The following is a 19,496-nucleotide window of genomic DNA, read 5'->3' as shown; positions in this document are numbered from 1 at the left end:
AGAAGGGACTGCTCAAGGACACCATAGAATGCTATAGGTTTAATAGAAATCTTATTGAACTTTTTATAATGTTGTGGGAGAAATGTTTGCAATATCATAAGAGGAAAATGGGTTAAGAAAACCAAATGCAATGAAGAAATGGAAGACTTGTACACTGAAAACTATAAATCATTGTTGGGAGAAATTAAAGATCTGAATAAATGGGTTGGAGGACTCTGTTGATAAGATGATGAGCTCACCAGATTGATCTATAGATTCAATCAATCCCTGTCAAAAATCTCAGCAGGCTATTTTGCAGATTTTGAAAGGTAATCCCAAAATAGATGTAGAAATATATGTAGAGATGAGATGTCCAAAGAGAAGAATAAATTTGGAGGATTTTCATTACCTGATTTTTAAAAATTTATTTATTTAAACTCTAAATCTACAGTATTCAAGGTGGTGTGATACCAGCATGTGCTGTACTTAGTTGCTCAGTTGTGTCCAACTCTTTGTGACCCCATGGACTGCAGCCCACCAGGCTCCTCTGTCCATGGAATTCTCCAGGCAAGAATACTGGAGTGGGTTGCCATGCCTTTCTCCAGGGTATCTCCCCAACCCAGGGATCGAGCCCACATCTGCACTGCAGGCGGATTCTTTACTGTCTGAGCCACAAGGGAAGCCCGACAGTAGTATAAGGATAACCATATTGATAAATGCAACAAAAATGAGAGAACAGAAGCCCTTACATTTGTGGGCATTTGATTTTTAGCAAAAGTGCCAAGGCAATTCAATGTGGAAAAATAGTTTTTTTAAGAAACAGTCTTGGGACAAATGAATAGCCACATGCAAAAAGAAGTTAGACCCTTACCTCACAACAGTCACAAAAATAAACTCAAAATGATCAAAAACCTAAGGATGAGCTAAAATGTTGAAATTTCTAGAGGAAAATATAGAAGAGAATTTTCATGATCCTATGCAAAGAATTCTTAGATCCAAAAGGGAAATTCATAAACAAAAAACTTGATAAACTGTACTTAATCAAAATTTAAAACTTTTCTGCTTCAAAAGGAATCTTTAAGAAAATGAGAAGATGAGCCACACACTAGGAGAAAATATATGACAGTCATGTATCTGACAAAGAACTCATATCTAGAATTTATAAAGAACTCTTACAATTCAATATTTAAGACAAACACAACAACATAGCAAAATATTTGAATATGCATTTTACCAAAGAAATACATGAATGCTTAAAAAGTAAATGAAAAAAAATGCTCATTATTAGTCACTAGGGAAATGCAAATTAAAGTCACAATACCATACCACTTCATACCTACAAAATAGCTATAATAAAAGAGACAATAACAAGTGTTGGTGAAGATGTGGAGAAACTGAAACACACATTGTTGGTGGGAAAGTAAAATAGTGTATCCACTTTGGAAAACAGTTAGGCAGTTTCTTAAAAAGTTAAACGTAAACTTACCATGACCCAGCAATTCCACTCCTAGGTATCTACCCAAGAGAAATAAAAACATATGTCCACACAGAAACTTACATATCAATGTTCATAGAAACATTATTTTTAAATTGCAAAAAAAAAAAAGAAATTGGAACCAGTCCTAAGGTCCATCATCTGGTGAACAGACAAACAAAATGTGATATATCCTTGCAGTGGATTACTACTAAGCAATGAAAAGAAATAAACTACTAATACACATTATAATATGGATAAACCTCAAAAACATTACATTTAATAAAAGAAGTTAGGTGCGAAATCCTATAGACTGTATGTCTCTAAGCACATGAAATGTCTAAATTCTGCAAATCTTTAAAGATAGCAAAGAAGTATTTGCTTGAGTCTAGGAGTGGAAATGGGAACTGATTGCAAAGGAGAAATCTTATTTTCAGAATAATTGCCTAATTAGTAAGACAAAGGCACAGACAACATTAAAATATTAAAATTACATAAAGCAATGAATGATTGTCTTTGTAAAATGACTGAGGTAGAATAAAATTCTTCAGTTCCTGATTAATACAGAGGTAAGAGGTACAACCTTATCCCTACCAAAAGAGTTCTATGAAAAACTGTTTCCCAGATAGCTGTTCATCAAAACATTAGCTCAGCAGGATGTTTAGTTTCCATAGTTAAAGAGGTTTGGAAAACTTGGGTTAAACTGAGCCTTAACTATGCTTATCTGTCCGAAGTGTCCAACAAGGCTGTCATATACAGTGTTTTCTAAACCAATTTGACTGTGGAACCATTATTCATTATATACCTCAAATATTTCCAAAACAATACACTGGTTTGAGAAACAATAGCATAACAAATTCTATATTATAAATGTTAGGAATATTTCCTCATAAATTTTGTAATCTCTTAATAGTTGTACATAGACATATCTTACTCTAGCCCTTTTATTATCTGTTTTCTAAATAGATGCCCCTAATTTTAAAGGTTCCAAACTTTTTTTGTAAGAAACTCATACTTCATGATTGTAACATCAGAGCCCTGTTCTAATACTGTAAGACTAGTATTCAGTAAAAGGAAGTTCCTGGATCCAAACTAGGAATTTTCAAAAGATCCAATACAAATAAATTTTATGAAAAAATTGCTAAAAAAAAACTGGAAACTTTCCCTCAAAGAAAGCTGAGACTGCAGCAAAGCAAAACTTGAGGCAGTACTATTTACATTTAGTTGCAGAACAGAACAGCCCAACTGAATGTTCTCTGATGAAGGAAATGTTCCATATTGATGCTGTACAATATGGCAGCCAGCCTTACATGAATGGCTTGTGAGCACTTGGCATGTGACTGAGGCTGAGAAACTGATTTTTAAATTTTATTTAATTTTAATTAATTGAAGATTATGAAGCCAAAGTCACATGAAGCTGTGGCTAACAGTGTGGAAGATCAAGAATTATGGCCTAGACAGTGCCATTGCAATGTCTTAGGGTTGTGTAACATGGAGGCTTTACTTCTAGGGGAAAAGAATAAGAGATCCCTTAGGTCTGATAAGGGCTTCCATGGTAGCTCAGATGGTAAAGAATCTGCCTGCAATGTAGGAGACCCAGGCTAGATCTCAGGGTCAGGAAGATCCCCTGGAGAAGGGAATGGCAACACACTCCATATTCTTGTGTGGAGAATCCTGTGGACAAAAGAGCCTGGTAAGCTACAGTCAGGGGTTGCAAAAGTCCAACACGACTGAGCGATTAATACTTTCACTTTAGGTCTGATAAGACAGATAGTTTTAGTGAGACATTACTGAAATCCAGTGAATATACCCAGTAAGGTTTCATTTCTCTAACAAACTCAACACATGTGACAGAGGAAAGCATATTGCTTAAGACACAAGCCTACAAAAACAAAATGTCCTTATAAATTATCTATTTCAGAATTTATAATTTTTAGTCTGAATACAATTTTACTATAATAGTCAGAGTCTAGAGATTTCTTCAAGAAAATTAGAGATACCAAGGGAAATTTTCATGCAAAGATAGGCTCAATAAAGGGCAGAAATGGTGTGGACCTAACAGAAGCAGAAGATATTAAGAAGAGATGGCAAGAATACACAGAAGAACTGTACAAAAAAGATCTCCATGACCCAGATAATCATGATGGTGTGATCATTCACCTAGAGCCAGACATCCTGGAATGTGAAGTCAAGTGGGCCTTAGGAAGCATCACTACGAACAAAGCTAGTGGAGGTGATGGAATTCCAGTTGAGCTATTTCAAATCCTGAAAGATGATGCTGTGAAACTGCTGCACTCAATATGCCAGCAAATTTGGAAAACTCAGCAGTGGCCACAGGACTGGAAAAGTTCAGTTTCCATTCCAATCCATAAGAAAGGCAATGCCAAAGAAAACTCAAACTACTGCACAATTGCACTCATTGCACACACTAGTAAAGTAATGCTCAAAATTCTTCAAGCCAGGCTTCAGCAATACGTGAACCGTGAAATTCCAGATGTTCAAGCTGGTTTTAGAAAAGGCAGAGGAACCAGAAATCAAATTGCCAACATCCGCTGGATCATCGAAAAAGCAAGAGAGTTCCAGAAAAACATCTATTTCTGCTTTATTGACTATGCCAACGGCTTTGACTGTGTGGATCACAATAAACTGTGGTAAATTCTGAAAGAGACGGAATACCAGATCACCTGGCCTGCCTCTTGAGAAACCTGTATGCAAGTCAGGAAGCAACAGTTAGAACTGCACATGGAACAACAGACTGGTTCTAAATTGGGAAAGGAGTACGTCAAGGCTGTATATTGTCACCCTGCTTATTTAATTTATACTCAGAGTACATCATGAGAAATGCTGGACTGGATGAAGCACAAGCTGGAATTAAGATTGCCGGGAGAAATATCAATAACCTCAGATATGCAGATGACATCACCCTTATGGCAGAAAGTGAAGAAGAACTAAAGAGCCTCTTGATGAAAGCAAAAGAGGAGAGTGAAAAAATTGTCTTAAAGCTCAACATTCAGAAAACTAAGATCATGGCATCTGGTCCCATCACTTCATGGCAAATAGATGGGGAAACAGTGGCTGACTTTATTTTTTTGGGCTCCAAAATCACTGCAGATGGTGCTTGCATCCATGAAATTAAAAGATGCTTACTCCTTGGAAGGAAAGTTATGACCAACCTAGATAGCATATTAAAAAGAAGAGACATTACTTTGCCAACAAAGGTCCATCTAGTCAAGGCGATGGTTTTTCCAGTAGTCATGTATGGATATGAGATTTGGACTATAAAGAAAGCTGAGCACTGAAGAATTGATGCTTTTGAACTGTGGTGTTGGAGAAGACTCTTGAGAGTCCCTTGGACTGCAAGGAGATCCAACCAGTCCACCCTAAAGGAAATCAGTCCTGAGTGTTCATTGGAAGGACTGATGTTGAAGCTGAAACTCCAATAATTTGGCCACCTAATATGAAGAACTGACTCATTTGAAAAGACCCTGATGCTGGGAAAGATTGAGGGCAAGAGGAGAAGGGGACAACAGAGGATGAGATGGTTAGATGGCATCACCGACTCGATGGACATGAGTTTGGGTAAACTCCAGGAGTTGGTGATGGTCAGGGAGGCCTTGCCTGCTGTGGTTCATGGAGTCGCAGAGTCAGACACGACTGAGTGACAGATCTGAACTGAACTGATAATAGTCTGAATAGTTCGTTTCCGAAATTCATCTGAATAAAACTTTACTATTCTTTTTTTTTTTTTTTACTTAACTATGTGTTGCACACATATTTTTGGCTTTTAAAGTTGACTAAGGTGTCACTTTTTCTGTAAGTTTTGTAAGAAAAATAACTTGAAGAAAAGGAGAAATTAGTCATTTAACCTCTAGGATATGTACCTTCAATTTCAGGAAACAAAGCTGATATAAAAATCAGATCCCAAAACAACATTTCTATTATGACAATTTTGTCAAAACTGAAAGCATATGAAGCTATACATCTTTCAAGTAGGAGAAAAAATAATGTGTAAATATGTTTTATATATCTAATGAAAGAAGAGGACATGTTTACTTTACTTATTTATATGTAATATTAATCATCAGATAGACATTTCAGTTTTTTCCATATAAAGCAGCATGAAATGAATATGATATTAACATTTCATTTGTACTCACACAATCATATCTTCATTCACCTTCTCTTGAGACTGAGTACAGTTCCGATAATTTGCTGTAAAAAAGTTTTTTAAATTATAAAGGATATTAATCAATTTATAATTGGCCATGATATGTTTTATACATAGTCCTCCAAACAAAACATAATGCCCTCTCAAGAAAATAGACTTAACACAATAGCTAATGATCATCTTTATTTTCTATTCTTCAACCTAAAATTTGAAATTATTATCTCTGGTCATAAGAAGTACACATGCAACATGAAAAATTACAAGGAAACATTAAGCATGTAGCTCATACCTGGAAAGAACTTTTTGGGACACCTCTGATTTTGGGTAACAGGCATGTAAGTAATAGTAACAGAATTTCCTTTTTTGTTGAGATTATGCATTTAGAATTCAGTTTGAAATACCCCAGGAAATAATTTAGAAAGTCCAGGAAAAGCAAGAATACAAATGAAAGTTGTAGTAGTCATGGGAAAAATTTAAAAGAAGCTCACTGAAATTTGTTGGGTACAACAAGAATGGCAACATCATAAAATAGTATTTAAATAATCCTTGGTTTACTTGTTTCCATGTAAAATTTCTATATATATTCTAAAGAAACCTACATCATACCTTAATTAGTATACCAAGGTTGTAATTTCACCAACAGCACAATACAGAGGTCAATATCAACTATCACAATATTCTTTCTTAAATGGCCATAATGTGTGTTTGTGTGTGTTAGCCTCTCAGTCCTATCCGACTCTTTGCAACCCCATGGACTGTAGCCCACCAGACTCCTCTGTCCATGGTATTCTCCAGGCAAGAATACTGGAGTGGGTTGCCATTTCCTTCTCTGATCATAATAAACGTTTGTAATAAATTGACAGACATCATGCTCTTCATTTCTTACATAAACACAATAACATCCTATATGATGATGTATATGATCTTTATGTGCATTTTTCCTTTATTCCATTTTTGGAACTGATAGGAAACATTTTTAAATCAGCTTATCACAAATATCAAAGTTGACATAGAAATATTAAACCTCAGTAGAAAGTTTGAAGGAAATTTAACTATTCAAACAAAGAGAATACATATTGTTTCTAAAAATTGTACCTAGAGTCACATAAAAATGGCATAATTTCATTTTGGAGATTATATTAATAGAGGTAAAATGTGCAAAAGTTCAGTGCTGGCATAAAAATGGGCCTCTGATCAATGATAGTTATTATTTATATCTTCAATTGCAGGAGCAAAAAATCCTCCTGTGTTATCCTTCAGAAAACCAATGTTAGAAGGCTGAAGATACACTCCTTAATATTTCCACTTCTTTTTAATAATATGTTATACCAACAATAGGATATGTGCTTAGTCACTCAGTCATGTCCAACTCTTTGTGACTCCACGGACTGTAGCCCACCAGGCTCCTCTGTCAATGGGATTTTCCAGGCAAGAATACTGGAGTGGTTGCCATTTCCTCCTCCAGGGGATCTTTCTGACCCAGGAATTGAACGTGCATCTCCTGTATCTCCTAAATTGGCAGGTGGATTTTTCACTGCTGAGCCACCTGGGAATCCCTATACAAATAAAACCCATGTATTTATCTAAATATTTCTCAACCTCTTTATGTGTTCATTACATTTGAAAAAACACACAATTAAGACCTGAGAAACATGGAGAAGGCTCAAACAAAAACAAAATTAAAATTCAGCAATATCAGTCAGATACTCATGACTACAAGTTCAATCCCTGAGTTGGGAAGATCCCCTGGAGAAGGGAATGGTTACCCACTCCAGTATTCTGGCCTGGAGAATTCCATGGACTGTATACTCCATGGGTTCTCAAAGAGTCAGACAGGCCTGAGTGACTTTCACTTCCACGCATGACTACCCTACCTAAAGTTAACAAAGTAATCATTTACAGGGTAGATCTAAGACTGAAGCAGTTTAGCACATATGCATGCAACTGAAGGAGTACTGGCAAAGAGATTGCCTTAAGTTGCTAAGTTTGTCCTTACTCCTTCCCTTTTTTCCCCTCCTTCCTTCCCTCTCTTCACTCACTCATTCAGAGAAAGAGACAGACAGACATAACTGGCAATCAACAAACGTATGTTCAATGAACTGGCAGCTCCATTTGTTTACCAAGTGAAATGACATCTTTAGATACAATCATTAAAATATCAAAAAAATTAATAACTGTATAGACAGGATATGATCACATGGAAGGAAATAGAGATGTAAACTGTGAATTTATCCCACTTGAACAAAACTGTGGCATTTAAAAAATTAAACTTTGGATGGAAAATAAGATGGTATAAATTAGTATTTAAAGTCAAATAGGGAACAGAGGGTCTGCAGTCTGCCAACTTACCTTACAGATTTTGGACTTATGACCTCCTCTAATCATATGAGCTATTTTTTTTTTAAATAAATGTCTCTCTTTCTCTTTACATAAACACACACACACACACACACACACACACACTATTGGTTTTGTTTCTTTAAAGAAAGCTGACAAATATGGATTTTGGTTCTTCAGTCCCTGGCAACACAGGAGAATAAATATTACATAGTTTGACAAGAGAATAATCTGTATTATGAGTTTAATGTCTGTTTTCCTTAATACTTTTGAGTGTTGCTAGGGAGCAACATAGAAAAGTAAATATTGTACTCACTTGTGTTGGTTTTGACTAGACATCCACTTATAAGGTTATCACTCATTTCTCCTAATATCAGTGACATTACAGGAAGACAGGCCCCATTTACTAGTGATGCTAGTAATCCTAGGATCATGAGTGTGATATCCAGTCCATCAGCAAAGCGAAACTGAGGAAAACAAATAAAACATGGTAGTATGATACTGTTAAAAAACAAACACCAAAAACCAACCTTTAGCTTTTGCCATTATTTTTGGCAAAACTGGATCTTTGCACAAGTATTGTGTTATTTTTTTTATCTCTTATTACAGCATTTATGGGTTACTTACATATATTTTTCCTGTTGGAAATAATAGTTTGGTAAATTATTTTCTTAAAATCCCCTCAAACACAAAAATAAACTATGTTTGTATGAGACAAACACAATTATTCTATATACTCCTGACAATTCCCTAAAATTTTCTGATACATAGACACACTTCCTAACTAATATTACTTACTATTTCAATAGGTCCAACAACTTGCTTTCTTACTTTAGGCAGTTCTTGCAGTTTTCTGGAAAACAAATGTTTAAAATGGAAAGATTACAATGTGAATATAATTTGTAGAATTTTCTAATTAAAACTGTGTCGAAGTATCAAATTTTACCCTTGGTAACAAGTTTATATCAACACTGAAATTTTAAAACCAAACGATGATATACAGTACAAAGGTTTTTAGTATAATCACTAGGAAAGTAATTTATCACTGGTTGTCTCTAGTTAGTTAGGTAACAACTGAAAGACACACATCTGAAGTAGAATTTTTTTTATAGTGATAAAATACACATAACATTGGACTTACCATCTCACCTATTTTTAAGAATATAGTGGTATGAAGTACAATCACACTGCTGTGCTACCATCACCATCAACCACTCATAGAACTCTCATCTTGGCCAAAAGAAACTCAGTACCCAATAAATAACTCCTCCCCCAGAGCCATTGCCAATCACCATTGTACTTTCTTTTTCTAGGAATCTGACTACTTTAAGAACTTCATTTTGGTGGATTAATACAGTATTTTATTGTTTTCTGAAGGGTTTATCTCACTTAACAAAATGTCTTCAAGGTTAACCCATGTTGTAGTACTTGTCAGAATTTTCCTCCTTTTTAAGTCTGAATACCTACCATTCCATTGCAAGTATTATCTCACATTCTGTTCATCCATTTACCGGCAATGAACACTTGGGTTGCTTCTACTTTTTGGCTATTGTGAGCAACACTGCTATGAATATAGGTATAAAAATATCTCTCCAAGTCCTTGCTTTCAATTCTTTTGGGTATCCAACCAAGAGTAGAATTTCTGGATCATGTGGTAATTCTTTTAATTTTTTGAGGAATCACCATACTGTTGCCTCCATCGTTTCACATTCCCATCAGCCATGTACAAGTATTCCAATTTCTCTATATCCTCAACAGCACTTCTTACTTTCTGTCTTATTTTATTATTACTATTTTTAGATAGGAGCCATCCTAATGTGTATGAGGTGGTGAATTAGAATTTTTAACCCTTTGTAACAAATTGCTCAAGAGAAACTGTATGCTTTAAATGAAAGAAGTTCTATAAAGTACACATTAAACAAGTGTACTGAGAAATTTGTATCCATTGAAAATTTCATTTCTTAGCTCACTTTCAAGGAGTTCCAGACGAAGAATGTAAATTTTTGTCCACTGATTTCAGGGAATCTGTAACCTGTCATTAAATACACACACACATACACACACACACACACACACACACTCATACACACACAAGATAAGACTCTGAAACATTAAAAGAAGGGTGGAGGGGATCAGATTAAATTTCCTAAAAAAGATGTCACAGAAGGATGAACTCCTGACTCTTCTCTTCAGCTTCATAACATATTGTTCTTTCAGCTTTGATAAGTGATAAGTCACTTAAATTTATTCTACCTGAAGTTAATAATTTACTAACATATTGGGCCAGTTTGCTCTGAGATAATTCATAGATGACAAAAATTATTGCTTCAAGATTATAAAGCCCTACAAGTCCTTCTCCCAGCTCAAATGTGGACTTTCAAATCTCTAGATCTAGTGAGCCCTATCTTCTTTTGATAAATTTTGTTTCAGGAATATATAACTAGTGATCTAAAGCAGGCCTCTACAGTTTTATAGTTGATACATTGAAATGTAACACAATTATTATGGTAAAAATAGAAATAAAATATTTAAAATCATTTCCATTTTACATCTCTAAGTTAATGAATTACAGGTGTAGGAAAATTTTACAACACACATACAAATACACATATAGACACCAATTTATTGAAAAAATAATTAGAATCCAATATTTTCTTTTATTAACTGTACCACATGGAATGAAGGATTCACAAAGAATTAAAAATATTTAAGTATTTTCCCTCTACATGTTGGTAAGAGATAAGAAATTTGGAAGAATATCTGAAGTAAATACGAAATCAAATCCTGGAGCAGTTACACTTCCTAAATTTACTATTAATCCAGTTATACCACTGACTATTTTTAATTCCAGCAAAATGCAAACAGCACTGTTATTTTTGAAAAATATTATTGACATTTTGCTACAGTTGAGAAAAGGATAAGATATAATTGAAGTGGCAGAACATGTTTTGTAGAATTTAGGCAAAACGTACCCATTTTTCTGATAATTTTTTTGCATTTCTTCAGCTTGTTCAGAATTTGCCATCTTATTTACAACTTAATTCTTCTGAAATAAAATATCAACAAGTATATCATGACAATGTTTGGAGAAGGAAATGGCAACCCACTCCTGTACTCTTGCCTAGAAAATTCCACAGATGGATGAGCCTGGTGGGCTACAGTCCATGGGGCTACAAAGAGTCGGATATGGCTGAGTGACTTCACTTTCATGACAATGTGAACTTTTGGCACTTAATTGATAGGAAGCACTCTTAACATCCCTAAGGGCTTCTGGAAAAGCATGCTGCTGAGTTTCACCATGCCCCCCCAACCCTGACACACCAAATGAAGTTTCTGGCTACCTAGCTCACCTATTCAGAATTTAACATGAATTTATAACTTCTTTGCTTCATTTTGGGCTTAGATTTGGAGCTAGTAAAATTCTAGAAATAGAATAAAAAGGAGAAAAGCCAGATTTCATGAACAATGCATGTTTTCCCAGGATATTGGGTTTTATTCCTCTGACACTGATTTTATTGTTACTGATGAAAACCTTTAAATTATCTAGTTTTCTCTGTTAAAAAAAAAACAAAAACTGATGCAATAGTTTCTGTTAGCCAGCAGTTTGAGGGAGAGAGTTCTCTAGTTTACTAAATATGAGGAAGTTAGAGCTTCTACTATATATGAATTAATAGCTCTAAAAAAATTAAAATTAAAAAACCCTCGTTATGTTAAATATAGTGTATTCTTCCTTTAGATGATATTTTAGGATCTTAGGTGGTCATTTAGTCGCTAAGTTGTGTCCAACTCTTGTGACCCCATGAACTGTAGCCCCACCAGGCTTCTCTGTCCATGGGATTCTCCAGGCAAGAATACTTGAATGGATCACCATTTCCTTCTCCAGGGGATCTTTCTGACACAGGAACTGAACCCTGGTCTCCTGCATTGCACGAAGATTCTTTACCATCTGAGCCACCAAGGAAGCCCAGTTAGGATCTTAGCTAGACTCAGGATTGCAATTATCAACATAAATTATCATTTATTTGCAAATACACAGATGTATTTGACTCAATCTGATTTGTTAGGCCATGTAATATCTCTGGGCTTCCCTGATAGCTCAGTTGGTAAAGAATCCGCCCGCAATGCAGGAGACCCCAGTTCGATTCTCGGGTTGGGAAGATCCGCTGAAGAAGGGATATGCTGCCCACTCTAGTATTCTTGGGCTTCCTTTGTGGCTCAGCTGGTAAAGAATCCACCTGCAATGTGGGAGACCCGGGTTCTCCCTGGGTATAATCCCTGGGTCAGGAAGATCCCCTGGAGAAGGGAAAGGCTACCCACTCCAGTATTCTGGCCTGGAAAATTCCATGGACTGTATAGTCCATGGGGTAATTTCTATATTGAGATGATTATAACATATATGGACTTAAACTCTAGAGTGGAATTAGTGATCAATGAAACAATACCTGAAAGTATTAGTTGCTCAGTTGTGTCTGACTCTTCGAGACCCATGGACTGTACTACCTAAGCATCTTTAAAAACCTGTAAAATACACTCTCAAACAGTAAGTTTCTCCACGAAGAAATGATTCTAATGGTCAGAAATGGCTCTGTCCATGGGGATTCTCCAGGCAAGAATACTGGAGTGGGTTGCCATGCCCTCCTCCAGGGAATCTTTCCAACCCAGGGATCGAACCCAGGTCTCCCGCATCGTAGGCAGATTCTTCACTATTTGGGCCACCAGGGGAGACCTTGAGAAGGAAGGCATGAAACAAATACACTGGCATATTCTTCCTGTTTTGGAAACCAATGTTCATAACTTCATACAAGAAAGCTTCATAATTGCTATACTGACGTTATACCATCTCCAGTTATCTAGCATATGTGTAAGTAATTAAATAGACTCTATCAATCATTGCATTTCATAGAAATTAACAATTATATAATAAAACTCATAAATTCATGAAAAGAAACCAAAACAATTTCGGCTCACCTTGGTAAGTGCATTATCTGCTAATTTACACCAAACTCATGGGTGATTTCTCCTCTTCAACAACAACAAAAAAACCAACTGTGCTTTCAGAACTGTGCTTCGCTAAAGCCTGTTTTCTGACCACACCTTAATATCTGATTACAGCAAGGGTGAATTTCCAAGTAAAGCACACTATGTTCTCGTCATAGTGTACCTGGGAAACACAGTGAGCAAAGAAAATTCATTGAGCCAAATAAACACTCTTTTTAAAGATGTGTAGTGCCTATATACCCAGTTTTCTATTGTTTAGTCCCATATAATCTTATTAGCTGAATTAGTAATTGTAATAAGTAAAATAAATGTCTTCTAATGTCAATGGCACATTTGCACAACAAATTTTCATTGACTGATACTATACTATATATTTATCTACTGGTGGCTGAACACTTAAGTTGTTTGCATATCTTGGCTACTGTGAATAGTAAGAAGCAACTGATTTTTGCATGTTGATGAACACATGTATTAGCTATGACAATTGTGTGTGTGTGTGAGTGACAGAGAGTGATATTCGGATTCACTATATAAAAGATCTTGTCTGTGAACAGAGTTCTTTTTCTAATTTGGATGCTTTATGTTTCCTTTATTTGCCCAAGTGTGCTGGCTGGAACTGTGTTGAACAGAAGTGGTGAGAGTAGGCATCCTAGAATTACTCCTGATCTTAATGGGAAAGTTTTCAGTCTTTTCCCATTGGGTATGATGTTAGCTGTATGTTTTTTAATAGATGGTCTTTATCATATTGAAGAAGTCTCCTTTTATTCTTAGTTTGTAGAGTGTTATTATCACTAAATGTTATTGAATTTTGTCATATACTTTTCCTGTATCAACTGAGATAAACACAAATTTTTCTTCATTCTATTAATGAGGTGTATTAAATTGGCTGGGGCTTTCCAAGGGGTGCTGGTGGTAAAGAACCTGCCTTCCAGTGCAGAAGAGATATGAGATGCAGGTTCCATCCCTGGGTTGGAAAGATCCCCTGGAGGATGGCATGACAACCCACTCCAGTATTCTTGCCTAGAAAAATCATGGACAGAGGAGCCCGGCAGACTACAGTCTATAGGGTGGCAAAGAGTTGGATGTAACTGAAGCGACTTAGCAAGCACGCACGCACACATTAAATTGATTGCTTTTTGAAAGTTCACATACCCTTGCAATTTGGCAATAAATCTCACTTTTTCAAGATGTAAAATCACTTTAATAAGCTGTTGAATTTGGTTGCTAGTACGGTAAGTCCCCTACATATGAACGAGTTCCATTTCAAGAGCGTGTTTGAAAGTCCAATTTGTTGTTAAGTCCAACAAAATTAGCCTAGATACCTAAACTAACACAATCTGCTATATAGTACTACTGTACTGTAATAGGTTATAATACTTTTCACACAAATAATACACAAAAAACCAAGCACAAAAAGTAAAGAAAACATTTTTAGTCTTATAGTACAGTACTCTGAAAAGTATAGTAGTACTGTGGAACAGATGGTGTTTCTTAGCAGTATCAGCTACATCACCACTGCCTTTACCCTTGTTTCTGGACACCCTGGGCTTGAAATAAAGATTCTGTACTACCATAGTCTATACAGTACTGTACAGTAAAGTACACAAAAGCACAAACACTTGTAGAGGATACATGAACATCACGATGTACATCAGACACGCAAACTAACTTATGTAATTGGACATGTGAATGCATGTTCCCATCTTTGAAAGTTCAGAACTTTAGGTTCATATACAGGGAACTTACTGTATTTTGTTGAGGAATTTTACACAAATATTCATAAGGGATATTTGTTTGTAGTTTTCTCTTTTTCTCTAAAAAGGAAATAATTCTGCTTCTAGACTGTCTTCAGGCTCAAGACATCAAATTCTTGCTAGACTTTCTAACCTTTATCCTTTCCTGAAGATTTTGGGCTTGCCAGCCACCACACTCATGTGAGCCAATTTTTAAAACAGAATAAGAGACACAGATGCATAGAACAATTTTATGGACTCTGAGGGAGAAGGTGAGGGTGGGACGTTCTGGGACAATAGCATTGAAACATGTATATTATCATATGTGAAACAGAACACCATTCCATGTTCGATGCATGAGACAAGGGCTCAGGGCCAGGGCAATGGGATGACCCAGAGGGATGGGATGGGGAGGGAGGTGGGTGGGGGGTCCAGGAAGGGGAACACATGTAAACCCATGGCCGATTCATGTCAATGTATGGCAAAAACTATTACAATATTGTAAAGTAATTAGCCCCCAACTAAAATAAATAAATTTATAAAAAAAAAAAACAAACTTAATGCTCCGCCTTCTAATCTCTCTCTCTAGATAGATAGATAGATGCAGATAGACATAGACAAAACCAATAGGTTTTTTTCTGGAGAATCCTGACTATTATACCCAGCAATACAGGAAGTTATATGATGAATAGTACATAGAGTGACTTCTCTAGCATCAAAGAAGAACATTATGACCTAAATTGTTTCACCACACAGATGAGAAGGGCCCTGAGGTTAATCTTTGGAGGATGGTTAATATGTCAATAAGTAGAGATGTGTGGAGGAGGAATAAGAACATAATTTCAGGAATGCAAAGATGAATTACCTCACAATAGAGGAATGAGACCAGTCTGGTTAGAATGAACAGTTCACGTAAAAATTAAGAAAGAGATAAGGTAGATAAGATTGTAGAATGCACTGAACCAAATTTTAGGGTAACTGTTGTAATTTTCTGAGAATGAGAGTGACAGGGCCATTGATATTTGATACAACTACCCTGATAAATGTTGATTGTAAGGACATGGGAAAAGATAAAATTCAGGTTGACCCATTATGATCTAGTTTAACAGCAGTAAGAAGTCATTTCTGAGAAATATTTTTAAGGGAAGATTGACAAGATGTAGATTCAGGGAACAAGAAAGAAGGAATCAGAACAAGTTCAATAACTAAACTTCAGAAACTGGGAATAAAAGAGTAGGAAAGATGGTAATACGGAAGTCAGAAGAGAAAGCTGGTAAGGGAAAAAGTTACATTCAGATTAAAAATGAAAGTTTGGTTAATATTAGTGTGTCCAAGTGAACATGTCTTCCATAGCGATGGAAATGTGGCACTGATAATTAGGAAAACTGTTAAGCTAGATATATACTTGTGCTAGTCATCTGCACAGAATGAATAATTAAAAATTTGAGGATGCATGCATGCGTGTGAAGTCGCTTCAGTCATATCCGACTCTATGCGACCCTGTGGACTGTAGCCCACCAGGCTCCTTTGTCCATGGGATTCTCCAGGCAAGAATACTGGAGTGGAGTGCCATTTCAATTTGAGGATAAACTTGCTTTAATAATCTGACAATGTTATATACAAGTACAGGTGAAGTGGTGTAGTAGAGAAGTCAATAGTTTTGCTTCCAGTGCAATGTTATCCAATGGAAGTTTCTGCAAAAATGGAGATATTCTCTGCATCGTCCAAGATGTAGTCACTAGGCATGTGTAGCTATTTGAACACTTGTAATGTGGCTATTAGGGGTATCCCTCATAGCTCAGTTGGTAAAGAATCTGCCTGCAATGCAGGAGAGCCTGGTTCAATACCTGGGTTGGGAAGATCCCCTGGAGAAGGAAATGGCAACCCACTCCAGTATTCTTGCCTGGAGAATCCCATGAACAGAGGAGCTTGGCAGTCTACAGTCCCTGGGGTCCCAAGAGGTGGACACTACTTAGCGACCAAATCACCATCACCACAATGTGGCTACTGAGGGAACTAAATTTCTGGTTTTATGTAATTTAACTAATTTAAATTTTAAAAACCACACATGGCTAGTGTCTATCATATTAGAAAGTACATTTCTAGAGTCAAACTGCCTAGACTCAAATTCTGCATTCCCCGTGCATATAACTGGGCAAGCCATTTAATCCTTACTATAGCACTAAGTACAGTGTCTACAACTCTATATCTCTCTTCCTTTTCTGAAGTATGTAACTACTTGCTTCATTTTGTCAGCTTAGGACAAACAAGCCATATCAATTCCCACAAAATGTCAGTGTAACATCAGGATTTTAAAAAAAATAAAGAAGTGAAGGGAGAGGTCAAAATGGTGAAACAGGAGCTTTCTACCATCTCCCACCCCCAAACCACTGATTTAGACAATCATTCACAGACAAGAGTGCCTTTGGAGATGTCTGGGATGGCCCAGCAGACAAGTTTCAGCTCACTATTGCAGTAAAAATCTGAGACTAAATGGATTGAAGAGAGTAAGAGAAATAGTTTAACTTTCTCAGCTATACAGGAAGCCACTAAAGATACCCATTTCTTTCTGGCCCTATCTAGAATACTGAGGTGTGCTACATGACTAGGGGGCTGGGAGTAGCTGCAATAATAGCAGCCAGGGCCCAGAATGGAACATATCAAAGGGATGCAGATCCTACTAGTGATATGGCAGATCCTACTAGTCTTGATATGATCCTACTATTCGTATCAAGAAGCCAGCTTGAAAGTTTCTTGGGATGCCTTGCCTATGGATTTCCTCAACTGGACCATGAGTACCCCCTACATTCTGCACACACTCTACCACCTCCCAACCTGTGACTGGCTCCCTGTGTGCACCCCTGAGGGTGGTGTAAGCAAGGCTTTACAAACAGCTAGTGAACATGCATGTACATGCACAGAAAGCTGAGAGAAGACTACAGGATTGTGAAAAACTGCACAAAACTGAGCACCGCCCTAGGAAAATAAAGAAAATGAGAAGCTGTCAGTATGTGGTCTGGCTGTGCAAGACCAAGAGAAGGCACACAATCTTAAGAATCTCCCTCCATGAGGAAGCAAGAAGTGTAAAGTAGACATATCCATAGAAAAGGTCTAAGAACACCTAAAATTCCCTAACAGGGCTGAAGAAGTATATTTCTTTCCTGAAGTCAGTCAGGAAAGACTAGAAGAGATGGTTGCTTCTTCAAATGCAAAGACAGCAACGTAAAACCTGAAGAAATATAAAAAATCAAGGATACTGGATATCACCAAAGGAACACAATAATTTTCTAGTAACTGATCCCAAAGAAATGGAGAACTGAGATTTGCCTGATAAAGAATTCAAAATAATTGTTTTAAGGAAGCTCAGTAAGCTACTTGGAAACAGAAAGACAATTCAGCAAAATCAGGAATACAATACATGGAGAAAATGAGAAGTATAAAAGACATAAAAATCATAAAAGAGAAACAAATTCTCGAGCTGAAGAATACAATGAATGGTGATACATGAAATAGAAAGAATCAACAGCCTATCAGTCAAGCAGAAGGAGAAATCTATGAAGTAGAAGACTGGTCATTTGAAATTACTGGTAAGAGAATAACAAAGAAAAAATGAAAATAAAATGATGAATGAATGAAAAAGAGTGAAGAAGGTGAAGAAGGCTTATATGAGCTGTAAGACATTATGAAGAGAAACAACCCAGCATTATTAGAGTTATAGAAGGAGATGAGACAGAGAAAGGGGTAGAAAGCTTATTTAAAGAAATGACGAAAAAAAAAGAATGACTGAGAACTTTCAATTTCTAGGGAGAGATTAGACATTCTAGTTCAAGAGGCTCATAGGTCTCCAGTTTCAACCCCAAATGATCTTCTCCAAGACACATTTATATAATAAATTGTTTAAAATTAAAGACAGAGAGAATTTTAAAAGCAATAAGACAAAAGAAATTTCTCATGTATGAGGGAACTCTCATAAAGCTAACAGCAGATTTTTCAGCAGAAACCTTGCAGACCAGGAGAAAGTGGGATAATATATTTAAATCACTAAAAGAAAAAAAAAAAAAAAACAAAAACAACTGTCAACCAAGAATGCCTTGGCAAAGCTGTCATTCAGAAATGAAGGTGAGATAAAGATTTTCCCAGACAAACAAAAGCTGAGGGAGTTCATCACCACAAGATCAGCCTAAGCTGACAGGAATTCTTAAAGCTGAAATGAAAGGACACTAATTAGTCCCTTTTCTAGGGAATCTTCCCGCCCCAAAGATTGAACCCTGGTCTTCTGCATTGCAGGTAGATTCTTTACGATCTGAGCCACTAGGGAAACCCTAAGTGAAAGTTGCTCAGTCGTGTCCGACTCTTTGCGACTCCACGGACTGTAGTCTGTCAGGTTCCTCTACTGATGGAATTCTCCAGGCAAGAATACTGGAGTGGGTAGCTGTTTCCTTTTCCAGGGAATCTTCCCAACCCAGGGATAGAACCCAGGTCTCCCACATTGCAGGCAGATTCTTTACTGCCTGAGCCACCCTAGTAACATAAATATATAAAAACATAAAGAACACTGGTAAGGTTAAGTATATTGTTAGATATAGAATACTCTAATACTGTATTATGGTGGTACTATTTAATTCTAGTATAAAGGTTAAAGGACGAAAATATTAAAATAACAATTGCTTAAATATTAGTTTATGGATACACAATATAAAGTGAGTTAAATTATTATATTAAAACATAAAAGATGGGGGATGAGGAGTAGAAGATTAGAGTTTCTGGATGTGATCAAAGTTAGGTTGCTATTAGCTTAAAATAGACT

The 19,496-nt window shown here is 36.3% G+C and overlaps 1 protein-coding gene across 4 annotated transcripts in view; it reads right to left on the bottom strand.

Annotated features, from left to right (window-relative positions):
• The window catches only part of ABCB5 (ATP binding cassette subfamily B member 5), a 144,023-nt gene that overhangs the window by 110,004 nt on the left and 14,523 nt on the right, over nt 1-19,496 (bottom strand). For 3 of the 4 annotated variants that reach the window (XR_014067562.1, XR_014067563.1, XM_081536770.1), the window contains exons 2-4: nt 8,757-8,811; nt 8,275-8,425; nt 5,611-5,665 (exon numbers count right to left, since the gene is read on the bottom strand). Coding sequence is in view for 2 of the 4 variants with exons in the window: in XM_081536770.1 (XP_081392896.1) it covers nt 5,611-5,665; nt 8,275-8,392 (173 nt within the window). In the remaining 2 variants the exon portion in view is untranslated. Of the gene's footprint in view, nt 1-5,610; nt 5,666-8,274; nt 8,426-8,756; nt 8,812-10,930; nt 10,984-19,496 lie in introns of those variants that run through there. The other variant, XM_081536769.1, reaches the window with a different exon arrangement.

The sequence above is a fragment of the Giraffa tippelskirchi genome, chromosome 10 (assembly GCF_054371585.1).
Source record: "Giraffa tippelskirchi isolate mGirTip1 chromosome 10, T2T-mGirTip1v1.2.pri, whole genome shotgun sequence".
In the NCBI taxonomy this organism is placed as follows: Eukaryota; Metazoa; Chordata; class Mammalia; order Artiodactyla; family Giraffidae; genus Giraffa; species Giraffa tippelskirchi.
Note: the sequence above shows the minus strand (reverse complement) of the source record. Positions and strands in the feature narration are given on the sequence as shown.